Source organism: Panthera pardus, unplaced genomic scaffold (assembly GCF_024362965.1).
Source record: "Panthera pardus isolate Hobbes unplaced genomic scaffold, ASM2436296v1 HiC_scaffold_21, whole genome shotgun sequence".
Lineage (NCBI taxonomy): Eukaryota > Metazoa > Chordata > Mammalia > Carnivora > Felidae > Panthera > Panthera pardus.
The window spans coordinates 2,879,521-2,898,193 of record NW_026526777.1 but is presented as its reverse complement, the minus strand read 5'-3'; the positions used below and the strand labels follow the sequence as shown (position 1 = coordinate 2,898,193).

The 18,673-nt window shown below is 47.8% G+C and overlaps 1 protein-coding gene across 11 annotated transcripts in view; it reads left to right on the top strand.

Annotated features, from left to right (window-relative positions):
• The window catches only part of LOC109260395 (Fc receptor-like protein 2), a 43,252-nt gene extending 28,249 nt beyond the window's left edge, over positions 1-15,003 (top strand). Inside the window, exons 4-14 of one of the 11 annotated variants that reach the window (XM_053908857.1) lie at positions 687-929; positions 1,055-1,315; positions 1,553-1,837; positions 2,848-3,135; positions 3,460-3,738; positions 4,803-5,081; positions 5,439-5,558; positions 12,192-12,311; positions 12,754-12,822; positions 14,419-14,450; positions 14,535-15,003. In XM_053908857.1, the coding sequence (XP_053764832.1) occupies positions 687-929; positions 1,055-1,315; positions 1,553-1,837; positions 2,848-3,135; positions 3,460-3,738; positions 4,803-5,081; positions 5,439-5,558; positions 12,192-12,311; positions 12,754-12,822; positions 14,419-14,450; positions 14,535-14,660 (2,102 nt within the window). In that variant the 3' untranslated portion in view covers positions 14,661-15,003. Of the gene's footprint in view, positions 1-686; positions 930-1,054; positions 1,316-1,552; positions 1,838-2,847; positions 3,136-3,459; positions 3,739-4,802; positions 5,082-5,438; positions 5,559-10,972; positions 12,123-12,191; positions 12,312-12,753; positions 12,823-14,418; positions 14,451-14,522 lie in introns of those variants that run through there. The other 10 variants (XM_019438555.2, XM_053908860.1, XM_053908861.1 and 7 more) reach the window with 10 other exon arrangements.
• Positions 15,004-18,673: the final 3,670 nt, after the last annotated feature.

Here is an 18,673-nt window from a genome sequence, read left to right as displayed (position 1 = left end):
TAAGGACCCCCTACCCCCACCCTGTATGTTCAAGCCAGAGCCACCGTCGAAGGACAGAGAGATAAAGTGTTGCAGCCTGTGTGGCTGTCCCGCTTCAATTTCTGGTCCCGTTGGTCAGCTACAGTTTTATCCACAAAGATGATTGCGCAGGCAGCCCGTGCCCCTCCATTCCAATTCTTTATATCCCTCCGTTTTGTATTGTGTCTGACTTGGCTGGAGAGCGGACAGAAGTTGCCTTCCCCGTGAAATCTCAAGGGAAGCAAGGTTTAAAAATAACGAAAGTGGAAAAAATGTGTATTAATTATGAGCAACCAAGTAGGAAGTGGTTTGTCAGAGTCTAGAAAGTGCTTCCGAGGCTCATTCAGCCAGGCCCACCTGTGCCTTGGCAGGAATGTCGAGGACAAGAGCATCTCAGAATCAGCCCGCCCCCAGAGGCCAGCACGGTGTCTGCCCAGCTGCCCGTCGCATCTCCTGAGCTTTTCTGAGCCCACACCAGGGACCTGAGACCTCTCCCCCGTGACACCCCCCTGCCCACCCCCAGGCTGGGCAAAGAGTAAGGAAGAGCAGGCTCCGCCCCAAGCAGGTCCCTGGGTCCTGTCGGCTCCCCTCCCACTGGCAACCAGCCCTGGTCTCCACCCACGTCCCATTCACCTTCACCTGCCTGACCCTTTCTCTTTCCTGTTCAGGAGCACTTCCAAAAGCTTTACTTCTCCTCAAACCTCCATGGTCCACAGCCTTCGAAGGAGAGACAGTGACTCTCTTCTGTAAGGATCACCATTCTCTAGCCTGGGAATACGTATCTTGGTATCACAATGAGACTCCCTTGAGAAAACAATCCGGAAGACTCCAAATAAGCAAGTCTGGACATTACAGATGCAAGACCCAAAGATCTTCCCTCAGTGACCCCGTGCATGTGCAGTTTTTACCTGGTGAGGAAAGAAGGGGGTGGGTCTCTGAAATCAAGCCCCTGGGCGGCACGTCTGGAGCTTTGCAGCTTTGCAGGCTTTGCAGAAAGAAATAGATGGGATATGTCATGTTCGTTCACTCTTTGCAGACTGGCTGGTCCTCCAGGCCTCACACCCTGCCTTTGAAAGAGATAAAGTGGTTCTGAGATGCCGAGGGAAAGAAGAAGAAGATATTATGGAAAGGACTTACTACAAAAATGAAGAAAAAATTGGAAGTTCTTATAACTCAAACATCACAGTATATCCAGCCTTCAACGATGATAGCACATATCGTTGTACTGCTTCTGGGATGTATATTTTGGGGATGTCATGGACAGAAACTTCAAGACCTTTAAAGATCCAAGTTCAAGGTAATGGCTACACTCCCATGGGTAATAGGGCTTGGCAAGGGACCAGCGTGTGGGATGGAAGAGGGGTGCTCAGCGGTGGGGATTTCATGAGCGGCCTCTTCCGAGCAGCCGTGGGAGGGAGACAAGAGGTGGCTCCACCCGCGTGGGTCCCTACCTCTGGTCCTGAGGGCACAGGTCCACCTCTCCAGGAGCTCGGAGCCTCACTGCCCCAGGAACTACATTTGTTCGTCTCTCTAGAGCTGTTTCCGAGTCCTGTGCTGACAGCCAGCCCCTCCTGGCCCATCGAGGGGAGCCCCGTGACCCTGACATGTGAGACCTGGCTTCCTCCACTGACATCGCGCACTAGACTTCAGTTCTGTTTCTTCAAAGAGCACCGGGCTCTGGGGGCCGGCTGGAGCAACTCCCCGGAGCTCCAGATCCCCACCATGTGGAGTGAAGGCACCGCCTCCTACTGGTGCCAAGCGAGGACGGTGATTCCCAGGATCCTGAAAACAAGCCCACGATCCCAGATACGTGTCCATAGTGAGTGTCTGCGGGGTCGGTCTTGCCCCCTGCGATCACGAACGTGCCTGAGAGTAACAGCCAGGCATCCTGCCACCCTTTTCTCCTGTGCTTGGCATTGGCCTAACTTCCCCGCAGCATTCTCTTCCCTCTGAGTTAGGTGATAGTAGTTATTGATCGTATGTGGGGTGCCCAGCCCTGTGGGGGCCACAGACACATACGGGATGTGTTTCCTTGCGGGTCAACAAGAACAAGAAGCTCTGATGACCGCACGCAGCCCATAGAAGCCCCTATGGTGCGTCCATGTGTTGGTCGAAAATTATTCCAAAATCATAAGAAAAGGGGAAGAGAAACACAAACCAGAATAGCCAGAGCAGGATGTGGGGAGAGACAGGTGAGGCTGGAGGGACCTGTGGAGACAGGTTTGGGCTCTGATCAAGTCACGTCAGAGCCCACGCAAGCTTCCCGTGTTCTCACTTGCTCTGCCGTCCGGTGATGCATCAGAGATGCCTTAGACATAAAGGTCCATAAAACTTGACTGTGGTCAACATTAGGTTTAAAAGAAGATCATAGGCACGTGCCCACATTTCCCGAGGGTGGGAATTGGTGTGCGGGGGACAGGCTTTGCTCCCTTTAATAATCACGTACACAATCAATTCCTCAATTCCTCCTTTAAAAGACCCCTGCCGGGCACCTGGGGGGCTCAGTCGGTTGAGCATCTGATTTCGGCTCAGGTCATGATCTCACGGTCCATGGGTTCCAGCCCCATGTCGGGCTCTGTGCTGACAGCTCAGAGCCTGGAGCCTGCTTCAGATTCTGTGTGTCCCTCTCTCTCTGCCCCTGCCCTGTTCTCACTCTGTCTTTCTCTCTCTCTCAAAGATAAATAAATTTCTTTAATTAAAACAAATAAATAAAAGACCCCTGCCTATTGCACCTGCTGCTATTGGCTTATTAACGGCAATACCAGCCTTCTCCTTGGCCCTGCAGCACCTGCCATGGAGACCCTGTCGTGTCCTCCTCTGTCCTCCTAGGGGTCCCTGTGTCTGATGTGAATCTAGAGACGCAGCCCCCTGTGGGCCAGCTGATTGAAGGAGAAGACCTCGTCCTTATCTGCTCAGTAGCTGCGGGCACAGGGACTGTCACGTTCTCCTGGCACCGGGAGGGCTCGGAGAGGAGTTTGGGCAGGAAGACCCAGAACGCCCTGTCTGCAGAGCTTCGGATAGCCTCCGTGAGGGAGCAGGATGCCGGGAGGTACTACTGTGCGGCCGACAACCTGGATGGCCCTGTCCTCAGTAAACGGATCAGAATCACACCGAGAGGTAAGTTCCTCATTCCTGTCACTTGGCCCCATTCCCAAACTGGGGTTTAGGCTCTCTGTCAGCCACGAGGATCTTCTGACGGAAGCAAGGAACGGAGGTTTGAAGATTTAATGGCCAACCAAGGAACAGCAAAGATGCAAAGTCAAAACAACTTGCTTCTTGTGGAGAAGACTGAATAGCAAGGAAAACAAATAAAAATTATCCAGGATTCCTCCCCATGGCTCAAGGAGCACGTCTACTTTTAGGGGCCTTGAGTGGAGCCATTAATCTACCACAGTGTCACAGTGTCAGGGACCTTCTCTGACGGCCCCCTGTCTCCCTCAGTTCCAGTGTCCCGCCCCGTCCTCACCATCAGGGGGCCCAGATCCCAGGCCGTGGAGGGGGACGTGGTGGAGCTTCGCTGCGAGGCCCAGAGGGGCTCTCCCCCCATCCTGTACCGGTTTTATCACGAGGACGTCCCCCTGGGGAGCAGCTCGGCCCCCTCTGGAGGAGAAGCATCCCTCAACCTCTCTCTGACTGCAGAACATTCTGGAAACTACTCCTGCGAGGCCAACAACAGCCTGAGAGTTCAGCGCAGTAAGATGGTGTCCCTCAGCATCACAGGTAAGCAGGATATGCTCTCAGCAGTCGCAGCTAAGAACAGATTATGTCTTCTCACAAACAGAGAGGCCCCTCTAGGCTTTTGGCTGGGGTGGCGTCCCAGCAAACTCCCCACTTCTGCCTCTGCCTGAGACCTCCTGGGACTCTTCCTTGTGACCACACATTCTGAAAGTCATTTCTTCTGTCATTGTCATTGACAGCCATGTATTCCACTCAGTCTTTCTACTGGAGGCTCACAGACTCTCCAAAATACCAAATGTATGATGGCTCAGCAGATAGAAAGCTTTATCTCCAAATCCCTTTGTCCAAGAACGAATGACGAGATTGGTCCTTGCCCACGTAGTAGTGCTCCTCCACTACTCCCATCCCATCCCGAATACTTCATGTCTGTCTGGATTACGAGACAGCGTGTCTCCTCACGGACACTCACGGGAACCAGACCTACAGAGCTTCCTCATGGCTTCCAGACTCTAAGAACCTCTGTGGCCTTCTGACTCCTTGAACGACAGGCTATTTCATCTGTTGTTCTCAGTATCCCCAAACAAAATTTTTCCTCGCCGGAGGATCCAAGGCATCTCACATCTCCCATTTTCAGTTAGCAAAGTGCTTGTCCACTTAGGGGAGACCCCTCATCCAAGCCAGGATTACTCTGAAGTGCCCAGCATTTGGGGGCTGGAGTGGAGCACTGGGGCATAGGAAAAATGGCAGGATAAAAGAGATATGGCAATGACTTCAGTGACTCAAACCCTTACATTCTCTGGATTTTTCCATGACTCCACATCACTGGCAAAAGTGTTGGACATGCACCCCAAATGTTTGTTTATTAACTATATACATGCACAACTTTACTAACTTTAAATGCATGTTGTAAAAATGAGACTCAGAGAGATTAAAACTTCCAAAACATCAAGATCATAGAACTGATAAAGGGCAGAGACAGGACTCAAAGTTAGTTGGGTTCTCCTGATCCCAGGTCCATGTTCCTACCACTAAATCAGGCTGGATATTTCCTTTATTATCTAGTATGCATACTCAATACTGCAAATGAACTGTGTTTCCTCTTTCAGTTCCAGTGTCTCACCCAGTCCTCACCCTCAACCCTGATGTGGCCCAGGCTATGGTGGGAGATGTGTTAGAGCTTCGCTGTGAGGCCCAGAGGGGTTCTCCCCCGATCTTATACTGGTTTTATCATGAGGATGTCATCTTGGGGAACACCTCAGCCCCCTTTGGAGGGGGAGCATCTTTTAACCTCTCTCTGACCACAGAACATTCTGGAAACTACTCCTGTGGGGCTGACAATGGCCTGGGGGCTCAGAGCAGCGAGACGGTGTCACTTAACATCACAGGTGGGTTGGGGGTAGCTGGCCTCCAGGTTACAGTTAAGGTCAAGAAAATATTTTTCCCTATAGACTGTACAAATTCTACAAGCATCAAAGAGTTTTTGAACATGCACACAAGGCTTGGGACTTCCAGAGATTGGTGCTGATTTCATGGGGGAAGGATAAGGGAACTATTCAACCTTAGATGCTGACCCTCATGTGCTGTTATTTTGAAAATTACAAATTATCGTGGAGATAATCAACCAAATGGAGAAATCAGAATCCGGGAGAAACCCTCCCTGAGAGATCTCTAGCCCCCACCGACATGTTGTCTAGATTAAAAACATTTGACACTGGGACTCAAATATAGCTCTTCCCGTGTAGGGCTTTGCAAGAACAAAGTAACCCATATCACTGTGGGAGTCATCGGGTGCTTGCTAAGCATGCTTGGTCTCGCTGCTACGGCTGCTCTGGTGGGTCGCTTCAGAACCCAAAGGAAGTCAGGTGGGTGTCTATGTCTTGCCCTTTGGCACTGTGACTTTTGCCATCACTATGATAATTTGGATTTATGCGATGCATCCCATTAAGGTCATTATTCCCTTCCAAATACTAGACCCTCTGTTCTACTCACTGGCACTCTGTAGGCAAGTGACAAATAAATTTCTCAATAAGGTTGCTACTCCATGTGTTTAATTTAAGATTTAAATCAGGTAGCAGAGTTTGCTTCCAATTAAAAATTACAACGGTATTTACCATTCCACCCCTGGTCCTAAGCTTACTGAGAACCAAAGGCATAAAAAAAGAAAAAAGTCTTCATTTGTAACAAAAAATAGACAACAAACCATAAACTCTGAGATATATCTGAATGCCAGTCACATATTGTGAAATTCAGATAAAATTAACACAGGTGCTGAGAATGAAATTAAAATTTCAGTTTCTTATTGTTGCTACTTGTATAGAAACACAACTGATTTTTGTATATGGGTCTTGTACCCTGCAACCTTGCTACATACATATTTATTAGTTCCAGTCTCTGTTTTGTAGATTCCATCAGATTTTCTACATAGGTGATTCTGTCATCTGCAAATAAAGATAGTTCTCCTCCTTCCTTTCCAATCCAGGTTCCTTTAATTTCTTTTTTTGCCTTAATGCACTGGCTACAACCTCCCATACAATGTTGAATAGAAGTGGTGGACGAGAGCAGACATGCTTGTCTTGTCCCTGATCTTTGGGGAAAGTATTTGGTCTCATCATTATGATAATATTAGCTGTGGATTCCTTCTAGATGTTCTTCATTAGGCTAAGGATGTCCCCACTATTTGTAATTTGCTGAGAGTTTTTATAGAAAAAATGTTTGTCAAATGACTTTTCTACATTGATTGAGACGATCATAGGATTTTCTTTTCTAGTCAATTGATATGGATTTTGAGTTTTGAATGTTAAACCATCCTTGCATTTCTCAAGTCAGCTTCACTTGGTCATGATTGTTGAATTTGATTTGGTAAAATTTTGTTAAGAATGTGTGCATCTATGGTCATGAAAGATATTGCCTGATAGCTTTATTTTCTTGTCATGCCTTTGTCTGAGTTGATGTCAAGGTAATGCCCACTGAGTTACTACTTCTAGTGTTTTTCATTCTTTTTCATATTTCCATATGGTATCATTTTCTTCCTGCCTGAAGTACTTCTTTCTTTTTCCTTGTTTATTTATTTTGAGACAGAGAGAGAGACTGATAGAAGGACAGACAGAATCCCAGGCAGGTTCTGCGCTGTCAGCACAGAGCCTGAGGCAGGACTAGAACTCACAAACCATGAGATCATGATTTGAGCCAAGGTCAAGAGTCAGACGCTCAACCAACTGAGCTACCTAGGCGCCCCACTGCCTGAAGTACTTCTTTTCACATTTATTACAGTATGGGTCTGTTGGGGAACCTGACGGATAGTGTTGCTAAAGTCTACTCTATCCTTACTGATTTTCTACTTGGTCTATCAACTACCAAAAGAGGGGTATTGAAATCGCCAACTATAATTGTGGATTAGCCATCTCTTCTTGCATTCTATTAGGTTTTGCCTCAGGTATTTGGAATGTCTTTTATTAGGTGCATAAGTGTTTATATTGTTTGTGTTTTTGATGAAATGACTACCTTATCCTTGTGAAATGGTAACTTTATCTCTGTTAGTATCATTTACTCTGAAATAGTCTTTGATATTAAGGTAAGTACTATTAACATGGTATTTCTCTATCCATCTTTTTACTTTTAATCTATTTGTGCCCTTATACTTAAAGCATTTTTTTATAGATAGCATAGAGTTAGTTCTTGCTTTCTAATCCAATACGTCAATCTCTACCTTTTAACTAAAGTGTTTAGACCATTTACATTAATGTGATTGTTGATAAGGTTAGATCTAAGTCTGTTATTTTGCTATTTGTTTTCCATTTGTCCCATCTGTTCTTTGTTTTCTTTTCTCTTTTTTTCTACCTTCTTTTCGAACAACTGAGTATTTTTTATGATTCCATTTTCTTCCTTTATTGGTTTATTAACTTTATAATTCTTTGTTTTGTTTACTTTATTGGTTGTTTTGGGTTTATAGTATAGATATTTAACTTACCACAGTCTATCTTCAAGTGACATAGGATCATTTCACATATAGTATAAGAATATTACCATTGTGTCCTCCATTCCTTCCTTCCTAGCTACATTAACGTTATTTTTGTAAATAATCACTTACCTGTTAAGTAGACTTCAGTATAATTTAAGAATCCTACATATTGAATCAAGTAGTTACCACTTCCAATGTCCTTCATTCCTTTTTGTATCTCCATATTTCCATCTGGTATCATTTTCTTTCTGCCTAAGAGACTTCTTTTGACATTTCTAATAGTATGGGTCTGCTGGTGATGAATTATTTCAGCTTTTACATGTCTGTAAAAGCCTTTATTTTGTATTCCTTGTGAAAGACATTTTGCTGGCACAGAATTATAGGTTGAGATTTTTTTCTTCTTTCCGTATTTCAACGATGTTGCTCTCCTGTCTTCTTGTTTCTACAAGAAATCTGCCATCCTCCTTTGTTCTTTGTTCTCCTGTGACTGCGTTTTTCCTCTCTACATGATTTTTCATGGATCAAGCACTTTTGAATTAATGGACTCTTTTATCCAATGCCTTGGGTGCCTGTAAAGTTTCAATACTTTGTCCTTTGGATTTACTAAAACCTTACTTTCTGTCTGCCACTCTGCTTGGCATAAAATGGCATTTCCTTTTCTACCAGGACAAATGTTTCTGTTCTCCTTTTCTTAGGGCTCATACTGAAAATCAAGCAAACAAACAAATAAAATATCTGGATCTAACTTTAATGAAAAAGTTTACATATTTTTCTTAATGATGCTGGTCAAGCATTGTCCTTTTACCCTTCTTTTCATGTCAATCAATGAGCCTCTGTCCAGTTCTTTGTATGAAAAATAACACCAACACTTTATGACTGATATTTAAATTTTTTTAACGTTGATTTACTTTTGAGAGACAGAGAGAAAGCACGAACAGGAGAGGGGCAGGGAGAGGGAAACACAGAATCTGTGTGAGAGAGGGAGACACAGAATCTGAAGCAGGCTCCAGGCTCTGAGCTATCAGCACAGAGCCCGACACGGGGCTCGAACCCACGAACCCATGAGACCAAGACCTGAGCCAAAGTCGGACACTTAACCGACTGAGCCACCCAGGTGCCCCTTATGACTGATATCTTAAAGCTACCTAGTATTTTCATAAGTAACATTACCTATAAAACTACACGTGTATATCATTTTTTTTAAATTTTTTTTTAATGCTTATTTATTGAGAGACAGAGCATGAGCAGGGGAGGGGCAGAGAGAGAGGGAGACACAGAATCCCAAGCAGGCTCCAGGCTCCAGCTGTCAGCACAGAGCCCGACGTGGGGCTCGAACTCGCGAACCGCGAGATCATGACCTGAGCCGAAGTCGGACGCCCAACCGACCGAGCCCCCCCCCCCAGGCGCCCCTCATTTTTCTTAATATATAAGGGGAATAAGAGCACTAACACCAACAGTACTCATCATAAAATGTGTCATTCATTTAGAGCCCACTAAATGAAATGTTATAGCTTGTCTACTTCTCCCAATCGTTCCATAACTACATTCAATCCAATCAATATTATTATCACCGTATTAGAGTGAAAAATGAGGCTACTTCATAAGTGAAGTCATCTTTCCAAGTTCATGTATCTATGAAGCATCAGTTGGGGTTCACCTGGGGATCTCCCTAGCCCTTGACTCCATGTTCTCTCCACTGCACCCTGGTGACTTATGGAAGGCTGGTTACACATTCTACTTGCCCTACTTGTTCGATGTCATCACCTATGTGGGTGGCACTTATTAATTAGTAACATACAACAAGTGCAGACATTGAGACCTTACTGCCGAAGTTGATAGTGTTCAAAACAACAGCTGGTTCAGTAGAAGCAACAGCAAACAACACACGGGAGGCAAGATTAGCACTCATCACTTCACGTGCTCCATGGGGACAGGAGCCCGAGAGTTTCTGACCTCCAGATCTAGAGGAGGTGTTGTTTTACATAGCGAGCTCAGTGAGACATTCTGACAGTCCACCAATCGGGGGTATCTGCCTTTCTCATTGCAAAATCTGGCTGACTGGCTGTGTTTCCCTCACAGCAAAGTCTTCCTTCTCATTATCCATCAGTCTTCTCAGGGAGGAGCTCAGCCCTTGCAAACTTTTCTAAAAGAGAAGAGCTCTGCTCCTTAAGCCTGAGTGTACCCAACCCGTTACCAAAGGCGACGACAAATGTAATGACTCTACGATTGAGCTGCCTGGATGAAAATTCCAGTAATGTTACTTGCCAAACACTTGCTATATGGCAAGTAAATTAACCTCTCCAAACCCTTTCCTTGTGGTCAATATAATAGTATCTACCATTGTGGTGCTGCTTAGTACTGTGCCCGGCCCCTAAATCTTCAGTGCTATTAGCTTGTGTTATGTAAATAGCCACCTTCTGGGTCTGTTTTCTGTTTTAAAAATGAAGAGATAAACTGACTTACAGATGCATCGTGGCACTTAGCTAACCTACCCGCAAGGGAGGACGTGGGCTGTTGACTGATGCGAACTGCAATTCCTCTGAGGAGGGAGACTTGAGCCGGGATCACGCACCTCCAGTTCAACTCAGGGTTTGCAGACATCAGTCAGTTATTCTTCATGAGTGTGTTTACTTGGGGCAATAACTCGTGGTCCGTAAGCCCGGTGAGACAGATAGAGAGCCACAGATAAATAGGCAAAGGTCAGAGATGGGAAATTGGGAGGAGTCTGGCACGGGGGCAGGCCAAACAGATTTCAATATTTCAGTGATGATGGAAAACTGCCGTAGTTTCAAGGCCGATGGAGTAGCCTTCCAGATTACGTTTATATGGAATCACCTATTACAAAATTGTCAACTTGTCTTTTTTTTTTTTTTAGTCCTCAAAGTGCATACTTGAACTTGCTCAGTTGTTTCACAAATCTTTACTGAATATCTTCGACATTCTAGCCACTGAGAATACCAAAGTAATTAAGACAGCTTGCAGCCTCAAGTAACACACTCTTTCGTGGTGGAGAGATCGAGGGAAACATACAAATGGGTAATTACCATCCAATACAGCCATTCTAATATGGCAGGGCTCTCCATGTGTGGAGAGAGAGGTCATTTCATACAGCTTGCTGGGACCAGGCAAAGTCCTGGAGGAAGAAAGATAAGTTGGAATCAGCCAAGTGAAAGAGAAAAAGGGGTGTGGAGAAAACAGTGTGTACCCACAGTGGGTTGGGTCTGCCAGGGCCCCAGGGACACAGACTTCTGAGCTTGTTATGGGGGCCCTCCTGATTCACGCCGTGGGGCACTCTGTCTCCCGGTCTCTGTCCCCCAGGGCCACAGACAGGACAGAAAAGAGGAAGTGAGGAAGCACCAGGCCCAGAGTTGAATACTAAGTTGTCTCTCTTGTGCTGCTTGGCCATACCTCCTTAGAGTGCACGCTGTTGTTACTCGGTATGATTCTGGACAACTATCTTTCAAGATCCCGCCTTCCTCACCTGTAATACGACGTGGAGGGTGGGGCCGGATATTCCTTAAGATCTACTGTAGCTGAGATCTAGAATGAATCTGATTCCCAGGAAAGGACATTCTAAAGTAGGGCGCATCACCGACACAGCTCACCCGCCATCAGCGATCCTTTGTTTCTCTGGAGGAGTTTCGGCCACTGAAGCACCCAGGGGAGGTCTCTGCTTCTTGTGTTGACAACATCTGCATGATTTATTTACGCCCACAAGATAGGGGCACAGAATTATGTGCATTCAAAGATAGTTGACTGGACTTCTCATTAACCTTTTCAAATTCTCATGAAATCCATAAACGGGATTCGCGAAAGCCGCTTTCGGTCGTATTTGTGGATGCTACTCACTTAGACCTACGTGTCATTTGCTTATCCGTGTTAATCTATTTCCTTAAATGTGTTCTGGCAGAGAGCTGACCACTGGCACCTTAATGGCACCCTCTTTCGGCTCACTTGGCGCCTCGCTCTTTCCCCGGCTCAGTCCTCCAGTACGCAGTCACTCAGGACATCATTTTTGAGTGCTATCGGTGTTAAATTCAAAATATTAATCACGGAAGGAAATCAAATTGGGGGGAAAAAAACAACCTTTTTCCCGTAGAGCCTTCGGGCTACCTTATAGGAAAGGGAGATTATTGTAACACAAGCTGGAACATTGAAAGGGACCTTTTACAAAAAACCAAGGTCAGGTTCTATGGGAACGCAAAAGTCTTTGTGTGTCAACGTCTAAGCATTTAAAATTTTGAGAACAATAGGAAGTTAGGCAAATACTAGTGTTTCGTGTGTCGGAAAGACCTTGAGACGGTGCACTTTCGCCCTCTGACCTTGCCTCCGTCCACCTTTTCTGCAATGCTGCCTTGGGTTGCATCTGGCATCGCGTGCCTTCTGGGTTTTCTTGAGGGAGCCACGCAGACTCTGGCAAGCAGCCGTGATTTTATTACGTGAACTGCGCTGGGCTCCTCCCGGACGCTGGCTTCCCTGAGACTCGGTATGATCCGCCAATGCTTCTGTCCCTTGTGCCTCTCCCCGTCTGTCACAGGGGCAATCCCAAGGAACATCGGGAGCGTTCCTGGCCCAGACCCTCCAGCACAGGCCCTCCACAGCCCACCCAGTCTGAGCCGGCCAGCCCTAATGGAGCTACAGCCCTTGTACAGCAACGGTGAGGGTTCCCCAAGGAGCTCAGGGCTCCAGGGACGAGCCAGGCTGGGAGGACAGACTGAGCGACAGCCCGTGGCCGAGCCACACGCCATTTAGTTTTAAAGTTTATTTGTTTGTTTTGGGAGAGAAAGAGCACACGAGTAGGGGAGACACAGAGAGAGAGAGAGAGGGAGAGAGAGAATCGCAAGCAGGCTCCACACCGTCAGCCCAGAGCCCTACATGGGGACTCAATCTCATGGACCGTGAGATCATGACCTGAGTTGAAATCAAGAGTCGGGCACTTACCCGACTGAGTCACCCAGACACCGCAGAGTCACATTCAGTTTTAAAATGACATTCCCGGCACTGTGTCCGAGACAGTAGGCGGTTATGAGCTTGGTGGCTGAGAAGAATCTAGAACGTGGGCTCTTGACTACAACTGGCTATGGTCTCCTCTCTCACAGTCAGTCCTGGCGATGACGACCTGGTTTATTCCCAGATCTGGATCAGACAGCACAGAGAAGGAAGTCCAGGTGAGACCTCTTCGCGACACGCAGAGGGGAGGCGGCAGCGTGCGAGCGGATCCGCAAGCGGCCTCTGGTCAGGCCACCCGAGTAGTGCGACTCGGAAGGCAGGCATCGTCTGTTCCTCTCGTGCTGCTGTTACAGGACTGCGTCCCTTCCCGCTTACCCGTGTGCACTGCCACCGGAACCCGATAAAGTCTCTGAGGACAGACGCTGTCATTTTTTACTAATGTATCAGTAGCATCTAGTTCAATGCTTAGAAAAGTGTGGGCCTCTTCAAATATTTTTTGAAAGGACGCATGGCCAGCAATTGCTGGCATAAGCCGCTCATAACCTAAGGTGTAGACGATCATCATTCTCCTAACTGGTCTCTTTATTCCTGATCTCCTCCCCGGGCCCCCAGCACGCGGTTTCCAGCACGATCCCTCTGAGATCCCATGGCCGACCACACCCTTCCTAGAGTAACTGCCTCAGCGGCTTTTCGTTCCAAAGCCAGACCCTTGCCTCCCGCCTCCTCCTCGAAGCTCTGTTCTTACTCTCGCCTCGCAGACCCTTGCTGTTTTCCTTATCAAACTGGGCTGTCACATGCTTCGGTGCTCACGTGTCTTATTTGTCCTGGAAAATCCCTACCCCCGCCTAGTGCACCCGGTGAGCCCTGCTCCCACGTCAAGACATAGTTCAGGTTTGACTGAGAAACTCACGGTGCCTCTGTCAGCCCTCCCTGTGTCCAGCCTCTGCAACAGCAACAGAGTTGAGTCTGTACCTCGGTCTTGGTGCGCATAATACTTGATGCGTTTCTTCCACGCCCGTTTTTCCCCCCTAAAAATTATAGGCTCTTTGAGCATATGGGTTCATTTCTCTGCCCTTGTGGCTCCCCAGTGCTTAATAGAAGGTCATTGTGGGGGCGCCCGGGTGGCTCAGTGGGTTGAGCGTCCGACTTCAGCTCAGGCCATGATCTCACAGCTCGTGAGTTCAAGCCCCACATTGGGCTCCGTGCTGACGGCTCAGAGTCTGGAGCCTGCTTCCAATTCTGTGTCTCTCTCTCTTTCTCAAAAATAAGTAAACATTAAAAAGAATTTTTTTTAAAAAGGTCCTTGCCCACTGAGCATACTGGCTGAATAAATACAAGAAAGAGATCCTGAGGGCCCCTTGGAAGGATAGAAGAGACGCACACACTGAGTTTTCTTAAGGCTTCACCGCGAATCTCCACTGGGAATTTGCCGTGTGGCCTTAGGATGCCAACCCCCTCTCCAGCCTCCTCCACTTTCCCCGTACAGACTAAACCACACGTGCCACCTTCCCCTCATCAGCGTGGCCATAGAGGCCCTGAGCGGGGGTGGGACGGGGGCAGGGACCCACTTTGCCGGAGCGATGAGCAGCGGAGAAAGAGAGAAACGCCGGGAAGCCACTCTGGGCATTTGGTGGGCAGGGGAAAGGCTTTATCAGTGTGTGGGGAAGGGATGCTCTGTCTGAGGCTGGGAGGAATCCAGCAGAGCCAACAGTCAACAGCTCAGGCAGCAGAGGAAAGACTTAAGTGCATCATGAGGGGCTTGTTAAGTTGTCACCCGCAGTCTAATACTTTTCTTTCCTCCTCCCACCCAACAGCACATTCACCAAGGACGCATCAGAAGGGTGAGGTAGGTCCCCTTTTCTGGCTCTCTCTCCCTTCTGCTCTTCCTCACCCGTCCTTGGGTACTTACTGTTTGTAGGTTTTCCACCAGGAACCTGCAATCGTCTATTCAGAGGTGAAGAGGGCAGACCCCTACGACCCTGCACGGCAGGACCGTGAGGAGGCCGCAGAAGGCTATGAGAACGTCCCGTGCACGTCGCTGGCCTTGGACCACTAGCCCCATACCCAGGGCGGCCCCCAGATGCCTTCTCCCCATTCTCTGCAACCACTCACCTTCCGTCTGGGAGGCTGGGTGAAAGATCCGTCCCACTGCTCCGTGACTGAGTCTGGGTGTTCTGTGGGAACAGAAGGGGCAGCATTTCAGTAAATGCTGCACGTTTTCACAGTAGAGACACATGTGAAGGCAGGGCAGTTGGGCCTTCGCCTCCTGGGCCCGAGGAGCAGAGGAGGAAGGAGGGATCGTCTAGCCGGGATCACGAGGGCACAATCAATGGCCACGTGTTCCAAGCATGATCAAAAGCCTTCAATGCACCATCTCTGAATAAACAGTTTGCTCCAAACACCTTGCTTCCTTTTTTAGGTAGACAGATGGTAAGTGATGATGCTGATGCTGATATTAATGAATAAGATTCGGGGGCACCTGGGTGACTGAGTCGGTTGAGGGTCCGCTTTCGGCTCAGGTCATGATCTCGCAGTCCGTGAGTTCGAGCCCCGCGTTGGGCTCTGTGCTGGCAGCTCAGAGCCCGGAGCCTGCTTCGGATTCTGTGTCTCCCTCTCTCTCTGCCCCTCCCCTGCTCATGCTCTGTCTCTCTCTGTCTCAAAAATAAACGTTAAAAAAAATTTTTTTTAATGAATAAGATTCGGGGATGCCTGGGTGGCTCAGTCGGTTGAGCGTCCGACTTCAGCTCAGGTCATGATCTCACAGTCCGTGAGTTCAAGCCCCACGTCGGGCTTTGTGCTGACAGCTCAGACCCTGGAGCCTGCTTTGGCTTCTGTGTCTCCCTCTCTCTCCCTGCCCCTCCCCTGTGCACGCTCTGTCTCTGTCTCAAGAATAAATAAACATTAAAAAAATTAAAAAAAAAGATAGATGCAGGTATGGGACACACACCGCAACCCACACAGAGTCTGTGGTCTTCAAGACCCTTCCTCTCTCACAACATCAAACTTCCCCCATACCCATAACAGCTGAATTCCACCGTCTAATTGTTCAACATCCACTACTTGGAGGTTCCGGAGGCCTGACCACCAACCCCGGAAGCCCAGTGGAGCTGGCGACTCTCACGACTCAGCAGGCGAAGCCTAGTGCCGCCCCGGAGCCCGCATGGCCTGAGCCGGCAGAGGAGGGAGGGGGCACGGCAGTCCTGGGCCCACGGGAGACACCCTCCCTCTGCCCACCGGCTCCCGCTCGATTCTTCCAGGGCCTAGCAAGCACTGAATGTCTACCACTGAAGAAACATTGGACACGTGTGGGGGATAAGTTGGAGAATTCTCTGAGCTTGCACCGATGGGTTAACAAGGCTTGGGGCGGAAAGCCGCTTCCACAGGACGAAAGCGTCCGCGAACAGGCAGAGGCGGAAGGCCGCCACCGCAGGGCGAAAGCGCCCCACGTTAGCCAGCGAGAAAGGTGGCTCGTTAAGCCTGAGGCGGCATGCCTCACTTATCTTAGTCCCTAGAAAAGTTAAGACAAACAGAAACGGTGCCTGCAGTAAAGGGCCGCCTGCTGGGCTCCCAGATGTCCATCTGTCTTGACCCTAAGCCCTAACACCGCATACCTTCGAAACCCCTTCTCTCTCACACACGTGAGTTAACAATTACTGTTTTATCGTTTCTTTCTGCATATCCATCACGTACGTCAGCCTTCTGACCCTAATAAATACGGAGCGAGGACCCTTACTCGGGGTTCTTCTCTCCGCCCAGACATCAGCCTCTCTCGTTATCATTTCTGCGTCCGCTCTCTTGCTGGACGAGAGAGAACTCCAGACTCAAAGTCTGCAACAAAAAAAGCATGCCATGGGTGCTTAAGTCTCTGGAGAAGGGGCAGAGTCGCTTGGAGTCACTTGTGTTCGTAAGGGATAGCTGGAGTTGTTAGCCTGTATCACCTGGGGTGACGCTGAACTGTTCGCAGCCACGGAAACAACAGGCCTTAGCAAGCTAGCGCACTCACTGACGACGGATGTGTATGAACTGATACAACTTATGGGCAGCGTGGATTTTACACCCCCCCTTGTTTATGACGTTAAGTAAACAGCACAGTGACGTTTTGCAAACCTTTGAAATAACTCAAGAATAAAAAGTAATAAGTGTATTTCAGATGTTATTCTTTTCCCCCGCGGGCGTCAGAAGCTTGGACAACAGGAAGTGTAACAGACAACAAAATGCAGTCCAGTCTGAGGTTTCAATCTTAGCCTTAAGAAATCAGCTGGCGAGCTAATTTGCTGAGGGACAAAAGTGATGTCCTTCGTAAAGAAGAAATACATATTTAAAAAAATTTTTTAATGTTTATTTTTGAGAAAAAGACACAGTGTGCAAGCAGGGGAGGGACAGAGAGAGAGGGAGACACAGAATCCAAAGCAGGCTCTAGGCTCCAAGCTGTCAGCACAGAGCCCGACGTGGGCCTGAACTCATGAACCACGAGATCATGACCTGAGCCAAAATCAGACGCTTAACCGACTGAGCCACCCAGACGCCCCTCTTTTTTTTTTTAATTTTCTTTTTTAAGTTTTTTCTTAAGTAAGCTCTACACCCAACATGGGGCTTGAACTCATGACCCTGAGATCGAGTCACATGGCTCCACTGAGTGAGCCACCCAGGTGCCAGGAAATACATATTTTTATTATGAAAGAGGAACTTGATGTCTTACTTCCATATCATCAGATACAAAATGCTATCTAGAACGTATGCCTGGCCTTTAAAGAGAGCAAGAAATCCAGGTGAAATCTGTGTCTACGCTTCGATCTTGCTCTGAATGCCCCCCAACTTGGGGCTGCGGGAAGAATAAAGCCATATAAGGAAGGCAGGACATGCCATGAGGTGCCAGCTGTGGGAAACCCATCTAAAAGAGTGGTGACAAAAGGGAGCATCAAGGCAGCATCCCGGGCCCAGTAAGAGTCACTCTGCAGGAGGGCATGTCCACAGTATGAGTACCCACCATGATGACAGCCACTCGAGCAGACAGGATCAGCGATGCCAGCGAGACATGAGGACGGCAGGGGGACAGAACAGTTCTGAGGGGATGCGGACCTTCCTTGCAGAACCCCTTGTCCAGGTCCTCAAACTGAGGACCAACAGTACCTGCGAGCAGCCAGGGAGACTCTGAGGAATGTTTAGGAGAACATCCAAGAGGAAATCATGCGTCCAAGCAGTCACGAAGGTAACGTGGGAGATATCAAGATTTAAGACATTATTTTCGTTCTTTGCATTATATTGATTTTATTTATTTACAAATGTCTTGAAGAGTAATTTATACACAATAAATCACACATACCTAAAGTATACAATTCGATGTTTTGACAGTTGTATACATCCACAAAACCACCACCACAATCAAGATCCCAAACATCTCCCTCACTACCCAGGGCATCACGAGATGCTTCCTAGCACCGTAGATTAGAGCGTATTTTTCTAAAGTTTTACATAAATAGGATCGTATAGTATATACTCTTTTGCGCCTGGCTTCATTCCCCAAGCAAAAGAATTCTGAGATTCATTCACATTGTTTCAAATCGCCACAACACATTCCTTTTTGCTGCTGAATAATATTCCACTGTGTGGAATATTCCATTCATTGTCTGTCCATTCATTGTCCATTCATATCTGTAAATGGACATTTGGACTGTTTTGTTCTTCATTATGAAAAATAAACCTGCCATGAAAATTCACGAACGAGTGTTTGTGTGGACGTGTTTCCGTGGCTCGTTTGTATACACCTGGGAGTCTAATTGCTGAGTCACATGGTAGGTAGATTCGTGTTTAACGTTCGAATACTCTTTTCCAAACAGCTACGCCATTTCATGCCCCCGCGAGAGCTGATAGTTATAGGTGTTCTGCTCCCTTGCCAACTCTTGGCGTTTGCAGTCTCTCGCTTGAGCCATCGCAAGGAGGGTGTGCGGTAGTGTGGCGTGATGTCCTTGTGGCTTCCGTTTCCCTGGTGACCCGTGGTTCCGTTGTCTTCCCAAGTCCTTACTGGCCCTCTGCACATCTTCTCCGGAGAAGGGTCTGTCCACATCTACC